Source organism: Vulpes vulpes, chromosome 10, assembly GCF_048418805.1.
Source record: "Vulpes vulpes isolate BD-2025 chromosome 10, VulVul3, whole genome shotgun sequence".
NCBI classification, from domain to species: Eukaryota; Metazoa; Chordata; class Mammalia; order Carnivora; family Canidae; genus Vulpes; species Vulpes vulpes.
This window is the reverse complement of record NC_132789.1, coordinates 47,382,248-47,395,579: the sequence shown is the minus strand read 5'-3', so window position 1 is coordinate 47,395,579 and position 13,332 is coordinate 47,382,248. Positions and strand designations below refer to the sequence as shown.

The following is a 13,332-nucleotide window of genomic DNA, read 5'->3' as shown; positions in this document are numbered from 1 at the left end:
GTGTGAAGAGAATAATACTGTGTAGGGTTTTTAGGGAGCTTAGATTGTTATGGAGATGAAAACACAGTGTTCGGCACTTAACCAAGGTGCTCAGTAAGACTTTGGATTCTGTTACTGTAATTCAGCTCAGCACTTCACATTTTTTGGTTTAGTTTATTTATGATTACATACTATACAGGCTAGCCTGTTGCAGATAAAGCTTTCCTGTAAGCATATTATTCTTATCAATGTTGCTCTTATTTTTTAACTAAATTCTTTAAATTTTTTTGTCCTGATTGCAATAAATTATGGAGAAATGAGGATCCCATTTTTTTTTCATTTTGAGTGATTTTGAGCATTTCATTTGGCCCAGACATGGTTTCTTACCTGAGTAAAAAAGAAAAGCACAGCATAGATCTAACCTTTGGAATTGTATATAAGATACATATTTGAAAGGATTTGGGGTTTTTGATCTGTTGATTTAAAATATTGATTCTATTTTGATGATGTATCAAAGAGCCACAAAACATTTTGAAAATAACTTTCATGCAGCTCTTTTATTCAATGATTTATTTAATTTGATTTCTCTTGCCTAGGTCTTTTACTCATATTTTCCATTGGCTCTCAAAGCTGTGAGATAGACATTAGTTCCAGTACCTTGTGATGTATAGTGCTAAATTATCAAAGAAGCGGTAGTTACCTAAGGATTTTTGAAAAATAGATCAAAGAAAGTAAGTAACTAGGACAAACTACATTTAAATTAGAATACACATTGTTCTAATACTGTAATATTAGAATGTTCTAACATAGGCAGAGCACAGAGGATTTTTTGGGTAGTGCAGCTATACAATACTATAATGATGTATACTTCTCTACATTTATCAAAATTCATAGACTGTTATACCACCAAGAGTGAACCCTAATGTGAACTGTGGACTTCAAGTCAGAGAATGATGTACCAGTGTAGGTTCATTAGTTGTTACAAGTGAGCACATTCTGGGGTGGGATGTTGATAATATGGGAGGGAAGTTGGGCATGTTTGCGGAAAGGAGCACATAGGAATTCTGTAGTTTCTACTCAATTTTGCTGTGAAAAACTGCTCTAAAAATGAAGTTTATTAAATAAATCAAAAGAAGGTAAGTAATTAGGGCAAACTGTGTTTAAATTAGAATATATAATATGCTTTGCATCCATAAATCTGTAACAAAAAAATGGTCATATGTATACTATTTTATACATAATATCTGCAGTATGAAAAATTTGGTTTCTTTTTATATTTAATGAGTAAATTATATGCCTTTGATTATTTTATTAATATATAACTAACTCTGGATAAGTTACAGTTAGAAGTATAATAATAGAGGAAACTTTGTTTAGACCCTATTAATATTTTAACCAGCTCATAATTTCAGTTACCATAAATTTGCTTATAAAAAATACCGTGCTTTTGTATTTTGTTATTTCAAATACAGTGTTTAAGTGACTGGAAATATTGTTAAATACCAGTGTGGGCTTTTATCAAAGGATCTCAAAAATACAGAGAAAACATCTTCTGAGACTAAGTATAACAGACTTGGCAATTTTTGAGGTTCTAGAAATTGTTGCAGAGAATTATAACACGTATTTTTCTGTGAAGTAACGTGACAAGAAAATGAACTCTAGTTTAAAATTTTTTTTTTTAATTTTTATTTATTTATGATAGTCACACAGAGAGAGAGAGAGAGAGGCAGATACACAGGCAGAGGGAGAAGCAGCAGGCTCCATGCACCAGGAGCCTGACGTGGGACTCGATCCCGGGTCTCCAAGATCGCGCCCTGGGCCAAAGGCAGGCACCAAACTGCTGCGCCACCCAGGGATCCCCTGAACTCTAGTTTTAAACTTAGATGCAGAAGCAAAAATCTTACTAATATTTGATGACCTTTTAGCATGATTTGGTTGAGCACACACTATGCAAAAAAAGTCTCGTAAAGCACGAGACAGGAAACCTAGTCCTCACACTTTACAGTTTCCAATCTCAGAATAAGGGTTCGGAACTGTGTATGTATGACCAGCTCACTGTCATTGATCAGCCTGTATTGGTTTCAGATAGCCTTGTAGGTTAATGCCTTACTCTGATTCTCAGTTGCTTAAGAAGGTGATTACTGGTTTTTCAGTTCATCTGGATCTGCCTCAGTCTTGACACACAGCAGCTCAGGAAATAGTCTGAAGCGCCCAGATACCACAGAGTCGCTTAATTCCTCCATGTCCAATGGAACAAGTGAAGCTGGTAAGTGACATTGGAGAATTTGACTCTTTTTCCTAAAAATATTTGTTTGAAAAAAAGATTTGTGACACTGGTAGCATCACAGGTTGGTCTGACTTAACACCAGTCTAAGCAGATCTGTTTTATTTTAGACCTTTTTGACTCACATGATGATAGAGATGATGAAGGAGAGGCAGGATCAGTAGAAGAGCACAAAAGCGTTATCATGCATCTCTTATCACAGGTTAGGCTTGGAATGGATCTGACTAAGGTAAGAAACAAATTTGGCATTTGCTGTTAAGTCTTACTGTGTATGTGCGAGTTCTCAATGATTGTGTAGTGAATGTGGCTTGAAAATGTAGCATAATGACATAACTTCCGTTTATACATTTGTGGTTTAATATATATGTAGATGAGTAAACTGAGAATTTTTGCAAATGGGTGAAACATATGAAGCTAGAATTCATAGAAATAGTATATGTGGATAATATGAATTAATTAAGATTTGGGTCTTACTGGGGTCTTATATTATGAATTAATTAATGATGTTGGGCCTGATTAGTAGTTTGGATAAAACCTAAAGCAGTGTGGTGTGTCCAGAATCAAAATGAGCAGAGTTCTGATCTTGGAGTTAGAGGACCTGTGTTTGCATCCTGCCTCTGCTATCACTAAACCATGTGACCTTGAGCACGTCTCTTCCTCTCTGATCTTTATGTTTCTTATGCAAGATGGACATACAGTGTCCACTTCCCAGGGCTGTTAAGGATTGGAACAGGTATAAATGGGAGATTGTATGACAAACATTGAGCCACTCAATTAGTTTAAATGTTAATTTGATTTTAAACTTGGTTCTCTAAACAGAATGCCCTGTTAATTTAGGAGACTAGTGCATATAGGTGCCTATTGTATTTCCCTACCACTGTGCTGGAAACCTCATCCTTGCACTTAATTCTCCCCACAGCTCTGCAGAGGTGTTGTTAAAATTTTATGGATGAGGAAACTAAAACTCATAGAGACTGAGTAACTTTGGCTGGCAAAACTGAGATTCTGATATGATCTGTGATTTCAAAATCTGCAGTCTTTTTACTGCCAGCTCTTATCTTAAAGATTTGAGCTGCAGTCACTTCCATCTTGGTTAGATTGTTGCTCTATCTGGCTTTAGAAAGTTAATAAAATTTAGGATGCTCACTTCTTTTATGACCAGATCAACTCCAGTGCTAGATAGTCTTTGATACCTGTCAGCTTCACTCTGGTTTTGGATTTAGAGGGCTGTTGAGGAAAAAACTAATATATAATACTTTCTAATAAGTGTCTATAATAAAACCTTTTTACCTCAAATCTAAATGAAAACAGAAACACAAGAATAGCATTAATTTGTGGAATCCAACATACTTGCCAGGAATGTTCTAGGTAAGAGAATATTTGCAGGAGTTTGTCCCAGAACTTTTTCCGTGATCATTAGATTGCATAATTGTTAGGTCAGAATTCCACTTCAAATTTTGTTAGAGCTTAATTTTAGATGTTGACATCTAAATATTTCTTTTCTGTATCTTCCACTGTGGTCAGTTTTGGTCTAATGGAAGACTCCTCAGAAGATGACTTGAACAGTACTAAGTGTATTAGCTCCTATAATGAGAAAGCTAGAAGTAGAGTGGTTCTAGGATTGATTAATTCAATCAGTTGTGTGAGAAAGAAGCTAGGTTCCTTCTGTCACTTTGTTCTTCCATCCTTAGCATGTTGACTTTCACACTCAGGCTTGTCTCCTTGTCATTGCAAAATGGCTGTCACACTTCCAGTCTTCCCATCCTTAGGCAAATAATGTCAGGAGGCAGAAAAAATATTTTTCATGGATTTTGTTGTTGTTGTTGTTGTTGTTGTTGGACATTTTTCTCCTGAAGTGGCCCGTCAGACTTCCAGTTGAATCTCCTTGGCCAGAGCTATGCATGTCCCACGCCTAAGCTAGTCACTAGAAAGGGAGGTTAAATGATAGGAATAGATTAATCTGCACTCACCCCCTTGAGATCCAGGAGGACCCTGTGATTCTTACGGCAACCTATAGCCTCAACCTGAGCAGAATCAGAATTCTGTTACAAAGGTTGAAGCAGGAATGTGCATAGACAACCAAAAGTGTCTGCCACAATCAAGTGTGTAATCCTTGGCTCACATAATTTTCTCCGCCAGATAATCTATATTTGGTTCATAGCTATTGTATGTGCTTGTTATATTATGAAAGACATAATTATTTTCTAACCAAAAATGTTAAAAATTAGCTATTTTAGAAATCTTTACTGGCACAAGTGGATGGCTGTGATCGCCAACAGATTCTGAAATCTCAATGCCATTATGTATTCCAAAGTATTGCAATAATGTCATAAATTTTTATCTCATTCTCCTATTTATAAAATGTATCTTTTCACTTCAGATACTTTCTAAAGTTATTTCCCAAATACTTTGTAGTGTTTGGAAATACTACAGAGTCACATCTCATTTACCTTGCTTGGTCTTCAAAATAGTTCTAAGAAAGATATAAGCAGGACATATAATTATTCTCCTTTTACATAAACTTAGGTCATTTTCCAGGGCTGCCTCATACCTAAGTGGCAGCAAAGTACTGGAACCCAGGTTGAAGACAACCTAGCCCTGTTCTAGTTACTTGACTTAATGGCATGTATAATAAGGGCTAAAAACATTGAGGATGATCTGTTTAATGAGAGTTCTCAAGAATTTTTTTAAGTAGAGAGGAAAATCTTTTTTTTTTTTTTTCTGATTACATATAAAATTTTGGGTTTTGGCCATTTCTTCTTTTTGAATGACCTGTTCAGTTCTTTTGTTCATTTTTTTTCTGTTGGTAATAGTAATCTTTTTCTTGTTGATTCACAAGAGCTATTTATGTATTAAAAGTACTTATTCCTGGGGGGCCTGGGTGGTTTAGTCCTTTTAAGTGTCCAACTCTTGATTTTGGCTCAGATTATAATCTCAGGGTCATGAAATTGAGGCCCGTGTCCAGCTTTGCACTGTGGGTAGAGCCTGCTTGGGATTCTCTCTCTCCCTGTCCCACCGCCTTCCCCACCCCGCCCCGCCCACCGCCCCGTGCTCTCGTGTGCTCGTGTGCTCTCGCTCACTTGCTCTCGCTCTTTCTCAATAAAAAAAAAAAAAAAGGTACTTCTGTTTTGTTTTTCAGCATTCTTACTTGACAGTTTGTAGTTTCTTCAAGAGTAGTAAAAAATTGGTTGCACCAAGTCAGCACATAAGCTTACCCACCAGTCTAAACAGATTTACATTATGAACATACATAAGATGGAAACATACATAAGAAAATGCTTACTTAAAATGTACACTCTGGAGTTGGATTATAAACATTCTAAATATTAGAGCCGTAGTGCCCTTTTCTAAGCTGTGTCGTCCCATCGGCATCTCCTATAATCTTTATATACCCGGCCACAGTGGCCCCTGGGTCAGTCGCTATTACACACGATTTCCTGTCTCCATGTCTTGTTTCCTGCCATGTCCATGTCTTGTTCTTCTGTTTTCTCCTCTGTTGCAGTCATACTCTTATCTAACGCTTTTCTCTAGTTCCACCTCAGTGAATCATTTCCCACCTCTGCTCTCATTCTGGTCCACCAGCAGAGCATGATCTTTCCCTCTCCTGAACTTCCAGGATGCTTTGAACGTCTTGTATGTTTGTCACATTCCACCTAAGTTGGGTTTTTTTGAGATTTAATTTATTTCTTTAGAGAGAGGGAGGGGGGACAAAAACGGAGGGAGAGGAAAGGGAAAGAATCTCAAGCAGGCTCCTTGCTGAGTGCGGAGCCTGATGCAAGGCTTGGTCCTACGACCCTGAGATGATGACCTGAGGTGAAACCAAGAGTCAGACGCTTAACTGACTAAGCCAACCCAGGTGCCCCAACGCTCCACCTAAAATTTAAATACTTGTAAGTATTCTATCCTGTTTACCTTTGCCTTCACCACATTTAACACAGGATCCTGAATAGAGCAGATATACAGTAATTACTAAATTTAAGAGAATTTTTGTTGACTTTAGTGCTCCACAGTGAATAACTTATTTTCCGATAGACATTTCAAAAACTGTTCTTTCATTCCCTAATGAAATTCTTCTCTTTTTTATAATTGGTTGTTCCTGATCTTTTTCATTCCTTCTTCCCAGTTTCCTATTTATACTTTTTCCTGTGTTACATTCCCAGCCCCTCAGCATTTTTCTTCCTGGGCTCAGCCCCATGGTAGAGAGTTCATTGATTCCCCCATCTTTATTCTTTCCTTTATTCTTTTAATACTTAAATTAAAGCATTAATTAGCATTAAATTAATGCTAAATTTTCTTGCTGTGTAATAGTATTTATGTGGTCCTTGCATTCTAGGAGATCATTTATTTGAGGACAGAGATGTGTAAGTAGATCAATTACCTAATTAAATTGATGATAGTAGAAAAGCAGCATTAGAAAGTGCACAGACCTCTCGGTGTCAGACCCAGTTTGAATTCCACATCATTATGGAGCAGTGAGAAAATTTCGCACTCTGAGCTTCATTTTTCTTGACTGTAAAATAGGGATAATAATTTCTTCAGAACAGGATTGTTGTACAGTTGAGTAACATGATATGTGTCTAAGTCCCCTGCAGGTAGCAGGCATCACAGGGTAGCTGCTGAATGTGGTTTGTCATTGTTATGCTGATTCGGGAGCTGTAGGGAGATGGTGCAGGGAAAGTGACATCTGAACCTTCAAAATCTGTTTTCTGTTTCCTATCTGCTGGGCAAGTTCATGGGCATTTCTGAATCAGAATAGTTTGGGAAGTAGGTATCAGAAGCATGCCTGGGCAGTATAGGGTGGGTATTACCATGATTGCAATGAGAGTTTTTGGTTTGGGTTTTTTTTTTTTTTTAAAGCAGTTCAGCAATCTGTTTATCTGTAGTGCAATTTGATCCTCAAGGGTCAAATGTATATGTTTTTCAGGTAGTTCTTCCAACATTCATTCTTGAAAGAAGATCTCTTTTAGAAATGTATGCAGACTTTTTTGCACATCCGGACCTGTTTGTGAGGTATTTGACTGAATACTGTAGTTTCCAATTTTTAAGATGTTACTCAGTAGCTTTCTGTTGGTACAGGATAGATGGTTTCCTGACGAAATTCAATTATCTGAATTCGGCAAACCTTTCTAAAGCACCTAGTATTTGCCAGAAAAGAAAGTCGCAGTGTCTGCCCTTGAGGAGCTTACTGTCTAGCTTCCAGATTCTGGCTCATAACTTTTAAATATCAGTTTGCAATATTAGATATATGTACAAAGGGGAAGGTAAAGTTGGCACTGATTTACAAGGAGGTGAGTCCACATTGCTTTTCAGTGGTAGCAGGAAATTTTTCTTCATAGAGGATGTAATAATCTGTCTTCTCTGATTGTATTCCTTGGCCTGGGAGTGGGGTTGACTGGAGCTAGATACAGATCATTTTGAGGTTTCCCGATGGGTGGGCATATTGACTGACACTGGTGTACAGTTGACCCTCGAACAACATGGTCGAAGGTGCTTACCCCCCACATAGTCGAAAATCGGTCTGTACTTTTGACTCCCCAAAAGCTTCACTAATACTAGCCTACTGCTGACCAGAACTCTTGCTGATAACACAAATAGTATTAACAGATTTTTGTATGTTTCATATGTCATATATTGTTTTCTTTTTTTTTTTAAGATTTTTATTTATCTATTCATGAGAGAAACAGAGAGGCAGAGACATAGAGGGAGAAGCTCCTACACGGAGCCCAGTGGAGGACTTGATCCTGGGACCCCAGGATTACGACCTGAGCCGAAGGCATACGCTCAACCACTGAGCCACCCAGGCATCCCTGTATGTTGTATTTTTAGAATAAAGTAAGCTAGAGAAAAGACATTATTAAAATCATAAGGGAAAATACATTTACAGTACTTTACTGTGTTTATTGAAAAAAATCCACATGTAAGAGGACCTGCACAGTTTAAACCCATTCAAGGGTCAACTGTATACATTTCTCAAATTCACCGTGTAGTTTGTTCTGTCACATACATTATACCTCAGTTCTAAAACGTCTCGGTCCTGGGTCCTCTCAGCCTGGCTTAGGGTGGACCACGCTGAGGAGGGCGGCATCAGCTTGTGTCCGTCAGAAAGCAAAACATTAAATTTTCTCTTTCTCCCTCGCAGCATTAGTGACCAGAAGGATGCCAGAGATCGAATGGTTCAGGTTGTGAAATGGTACCTCTCCGCGTTTCACGCAGGAAGGAAAGGATCAGTTGCCAAAAAGCCATACAACCCCATTTTGGGTGAAATCTTTCAGTGTCACTGGACATTGCCAAATGATATGGAAGAGAATGCAGTGAGTTTTGTGCTGATGTTTTTAGTGATCTTAAGTTGCATACTGATTCAAGATTGCATTTTATTTGGGGGCAGATAATGTAAAGGCAGTGATCCAAAGATGCTCAGCACCCACAGAACAGGGTTGTTGGGTCGGTCAGCATACTCTAGATATAGTGAGCATGAAGGGGTGGCATGAGATGAGATTCAGAGATCAGGTCATGCAAGGCCTTGTGGCCCATAGTGGTAATTTTGTGGCTTTTTGTTTTAAAAAGATCACTGTAATGATTTTGTGAAAAATGAATTGGAAAGGGGCAAAAATAGAAGCAAGGAGAGACCACTGAGGAAGTTTTGGCATTATTCCAGAAGAGACACAGTTGATTTGAGCTATATTGGGGAGGTAATACTGTTAAAAGAAAGGGGACAATCAGAGATGAGCCCTGCATGTGAGCTTTAGCAATTGATTGATGCCATTTACAAAAAGGAAAAAAAAAATTACATTTGGGGAAGGGAAAATCAAGAACTCTAATTTGAAACATAAAGCGTGAGTTGTACGTGTAAATGGAGTTGTCAGGGAGTCAGAATTTTGAGTCTGGAGTTAAAGGGAGAGATCTAGGATAGAAATGAGGCTTTTAGAGATTTTAGTGTGTTTAGATGACATTTAAAGCACTGGAATTGGGTGAACTTACCTAGTAAGAGAGAGAAGAGCAGAACTGAGTCCTCAGGGCCCCAACATCCAGAAGCTGATTTGAGGAAATCTGCTGAACCCTAGCCCACAGTCCCTGGCTCAGGATAGCCTCTGAGCAAACCATCCAGTCCTCTCTCCCTTTCCGTGGGATTCATCACGTGTGTCCTTACTGAGGACAGAGGCAGTGCCGTGTGTCCTTGCTTACTTGGCTGACATTGCTAAGTGCCTGCTGTCTGTGCACACCTGGCTGAGTCAGGCACCTCCGGCTTGCCTTCAGGGATGTCGTAGGGAGGTCTGGTCGGGGGACACCGACACAAAGCTGTAATTCCAGCAGTGACATTAAGTGCCATAATGACATTATGTGTAAGGTGCTGGGATGTGTGGAGGAGAGAACCGTTAAGCACTGGGGAGGCGGACTCCAGTTGTTAGACTATCCACAGTGTCCCTTGTTTATCCGTATCAAAAGAAAATGTTATGTTTGCTTACAGGAGCTAGTTTCCGAAGGGCCAGTTCCTTGGGTTTCCAAAAACTGCGTGACATTCGTGGCTGAGCAGGTTTCCCATCATCCACCCAGTAAGTCACCGAGATCCTCTGCACCGTCCACTCTCAAACTGTTCTGTCTAAAGGGGGTCATTAAAAGCTCCATAGCTGGGGCACCTGGGTGGCTCTGTCAGAGAACGTGCAACTCTTGAACTCAGGGCTGGGTGTGGAGCCTACTTAAAAAAATAATTTTAAAAAAAGCTCCACGATTGAGGTCACTTTAGTTGGTTTTGTGGCTGTCTGTATTTTTCTAGCCTTATGAAGATTGGCTCCTCCTATCTATTCCTTGTGTAGGTACCAAAGGTTCTCTTCACTGATTAACTGCGTGTAAAAAGCAGAGATGTGGGAAACGAACTTGTTATCCTTCTATGGTCATCTTACACATAACAAGCTGTGCTCTAGAGACCTCAGCCATTTTGAGAGTTTATATAAATTAGATGTGTATGTTCCTGACATAGTGGGCAAAGTGTATATCCCTAACGTCTCCGTTGCTCGACGGTGTTAAGACTGGAAATACTGGGTGGGCCCAGGTTGGGGCTAGGGCAGCAAGGACATGCGTGCTGACCAGAAGATTTCTAAGTCTCCAGGATTGCTACAGCCTCATGGTTCAGGGAGGCTCCTGCCCATATGGCCCTAAATGGTGCTTGCATTGGGATAAACAGGGTATAAAAGGCAGTTGGGTACCCCCTGGCCTCTTTTGATGCTATTCTTTGAGGGACATAAGGATTTTCCTCCTGAAGCCTGTTTTTTCTCCAGATGGAGTGGGAGAGGTGACTGTAGCTATGTAGTGTATTAAAAACAATTTTTGTTCAGTTTCAGCCTTTTATGCTGAGTGCTTTAACAAGAAGATACAATTCAATGCGCATATCTGGACCAAATCAAAATTCCTTGGCATGTCAATTGGGGTGCACAACATAGGGCAGGGTAAGTCTCTGCGCATGGGGTGTACCAGAGTATTAATAGAATTTTATTCTAATATGTGCTGGCCCCTAGCCTAGTGAGGGGAAATGGCACCAAGAAGGCCAGACTGGATGTCATCGTTTGCATAAAAAGCATGTGTTTTGGGGAGGAGAGCAGGCGTGGAGGGTGCAAGATTGTTTTTTCCTAAATTGAATGGAGTGTCCATCAATCAGACAATAAAGCCTCACGGCCACTTGACACCACTCCTCACACTCTCTATCCTTCTCCCCACAGGCTGTGTCTCGTGTCTAGATTATGACGAACATTATATTCTCACGTTCCCCAATGGGTATGGAAGGCAAGTAGAGCTGACTCCATTTCCTCCCCTCAGCCGGCAGCAGACCCTGCTGTTTCAAAGCTGTACTTCTCCTCTCATCCTTTGAACTGTCAGCCTTACCTGTGCTTTTGATTTTGCAGGTCCATCCTCACAGTGCCCTGGGTGGAGCTGGGCGGAGAATGCAATATCAGTTGTTCCAAAACTGGCTATAGTGCAAATATCGTCTTCCACACTAAACCTTTCTATGGGGGCAAGAAGCACAGAATTACTGCTGAGATTTTGTAGGTATTTTGTTTTTCTGCTTTGGTGCTCTTCTGCTTCCCTGAAATACTTTTTGTCTTGAACTATAACTGTTATTAGGAATTGACTATTCTAATGGTCTTGCCTTTGTAAACTTATTTTTTTTTTTTTGCCTTTGTAAACTTCTTTCACAACCTATATTTATGTCTGTTCCTAAAACCTCGTATCAGAAAGAGACCTCAAATCTGGGTTCAGTACAATCAGAGGTCATTCATTGATGGGATTTCCTTCCAAGGAACCCAAGAGGAGTCTTCCCAGATTGCCAAGTTACGCAGATCCTAGATTCCGGACTCCCTCCTGCTGATTGGACCACGGGGCTAGTGTGTGCAGTGGACACCGTGATTCCCAGAGCAGTGTCTCCCGCATCTTCACAGTCCCTTTTTCTGGCCTTTGCTGGGGAAAAAGAGTAACCATCACATCTCGGCTTGGTTCCGGCTAGGGTCAAATGAAGACAGCTGTACTGTCTGGGTCACAAGTCAGTTGGGTGGATTCAGAATCTGGCCGGAAGAGGAGATCTGCAGAACTTTGTCTTCCCTGCGAGGCCTTACTGGGACCAGTGTTGCAGATGGAAGATAAATGACTGTGGTTAACCAGTTTTCCAGGGAAATAATTGGGATGACATAATTAGCATCCAAAAATATCTTGAACAGGAAGGACCATGAACACATGATGAAGTTTACTAAACTTCAGTCAGAGAAAACGGGCAGAGCTCAGAGAGCAGCCAAGTCACCACTGGAATGCACGTGCACCCCCAAACAGGCAGGTGCTGGAGACCAGCAGGTCCAGGGCAGGCGGGCGGGCCTGCTTCTCAGGGTCCGTGGAGGTCGCCGGCACCCACGGGAACTGCTGGCTCCGCAGCATTTCCCTCCGTCGTAGTGATAGAGTAGGAAGACTGCCCTCAAAACGGGGAGCAGAGAGAGCGCGTGGTGGACTCCGGAGAAGGGGCTGGAGCACAGGGTGAATCGCGGAGCTGTGTGGCTCTCATAGAGTCGGTCTCCCAACTCCCTTACACTTAAAAATTAAGAACCCCGAAGAGCTTTTGTCTTATGTTAAATAATATCCATTGATATTTCTCATATTAGAAATTATTTTAAAATATTTATAAATAGGGGTGCCTGGTGGCTCAGTGGGTTAAGCATCCGGCTCTTGATTTGGTCTCCTGTCATGATCTCAGCGTCGTGGGATTGAGCCCCACGTCAGGCTCCGAGCTCAGGGCAGAGTCTGCTTGAGTTGTCTTCTCCCTCTGCCCTGGCTTGTGCACAGGAGTGTCCTCTCTCTCAAACAAATCTTTAAAATATTTATAAATACATTTACAAAGGACAGCAATAGCATTTTTTATGAAAAACCTTTTCCAAAACTCTTCTTTAAAACATTTGTGAGATGAGAGGAGGGGCATTGTTCATTTTTTGAATTTTGTAAATCTCTGATACCCTTACTGGAAGTTTGCTGGTGTCCCGGCCCCTGGGAAACACTGTATACTTGTGGGAAAATGAGGGTGCAAAGGGCAAGTTCACATCTTAATATTACGAAAATAGTTTTGACCTAAGAGTGTCTTGGGGAGCCTCCAGGTCCCCACCACCCTGAGAAGCGCTGCACAAAGGCTTTCTAAATGTGGGATTCTACCGTTGTTCTTCCCCTTTGTCCCCCCTTCCAAAGCCCCCAAATCAGAAGAAACTTGCTTCAGTCGAGGGATGGCAGCTTGCACCCTTATCCCCTGGGCATTTGCCTTTCTGAGCCTTTTAGAGCCACTTCTGTGTTCCTGTCAAACCCTTCCTAACCTGTCCTTTGTTGTGATGTTTCACTTCCCAAATTCCACACTTGCCACGCATCCCAGTCCTGTCCTGGTAGATGCCTGTTGGGTTTTTTGAGGAAAGGATCCTTCCTTGGAAAGAGGTCAATTTGACCGTTGGACCTCCGGACCCTTCCTCGGGATGGAAAGCCTGCCGTCCCGTGTTACATCCTTAAGTGAGACCTCCTGTGACCTTCATTTCAGCCCTTTCGCCTTTGCTCTCTAT

The 13,332-nt window shown here is 40.7% G+C and overlaps 1 protein-coding gene across 28 annotated transcripts in view; it reads left to right on the top strand.

Moving 5' to 3' along the window:
* The window catches only part of OSBPL9 (oxysterol binding protein like 9), a 165,388-nt gene that overhangs the window by 148,589 nt on the left and 3,467 nt on the right, over positions 1-13,332 (top strand). For all 28 annotated transcript variants that reach the window (XM_072723995.1, XM_025991844.2, XM_025991843.2 and 25 more), the window contains 8 exons: positions 2,133-2,245; positions 2,374-2,492; positions 7,188-7,273; positions 8,403-8,574; positions 9,729-9,813; positions 10,594-10,704; positions 10,975-11,038; positions 11,158-11,298. In XM_072723995.1, coding sequence (XP_072580096.1) covers positions 2,133-2,245; positions 2,374-2,492; positions 7,188-7,273; positions 8,403-8,574; positions 9,729-9,813; positions 10,594-10,704; positions 10,975-11,038; positions 11,158-11,298 — 891 coding nt within the window. The remainder of the gene's footprint in view (positions 1-2,132; positions 2,246-2,373; positions 2,493-7,187; positions 7,274-8,402; positions 8,575-9,728; positions 9,814-10,593; positions 10,705-10,974; positions 11,039-11,157; positions 11,299-13,332) is intronic.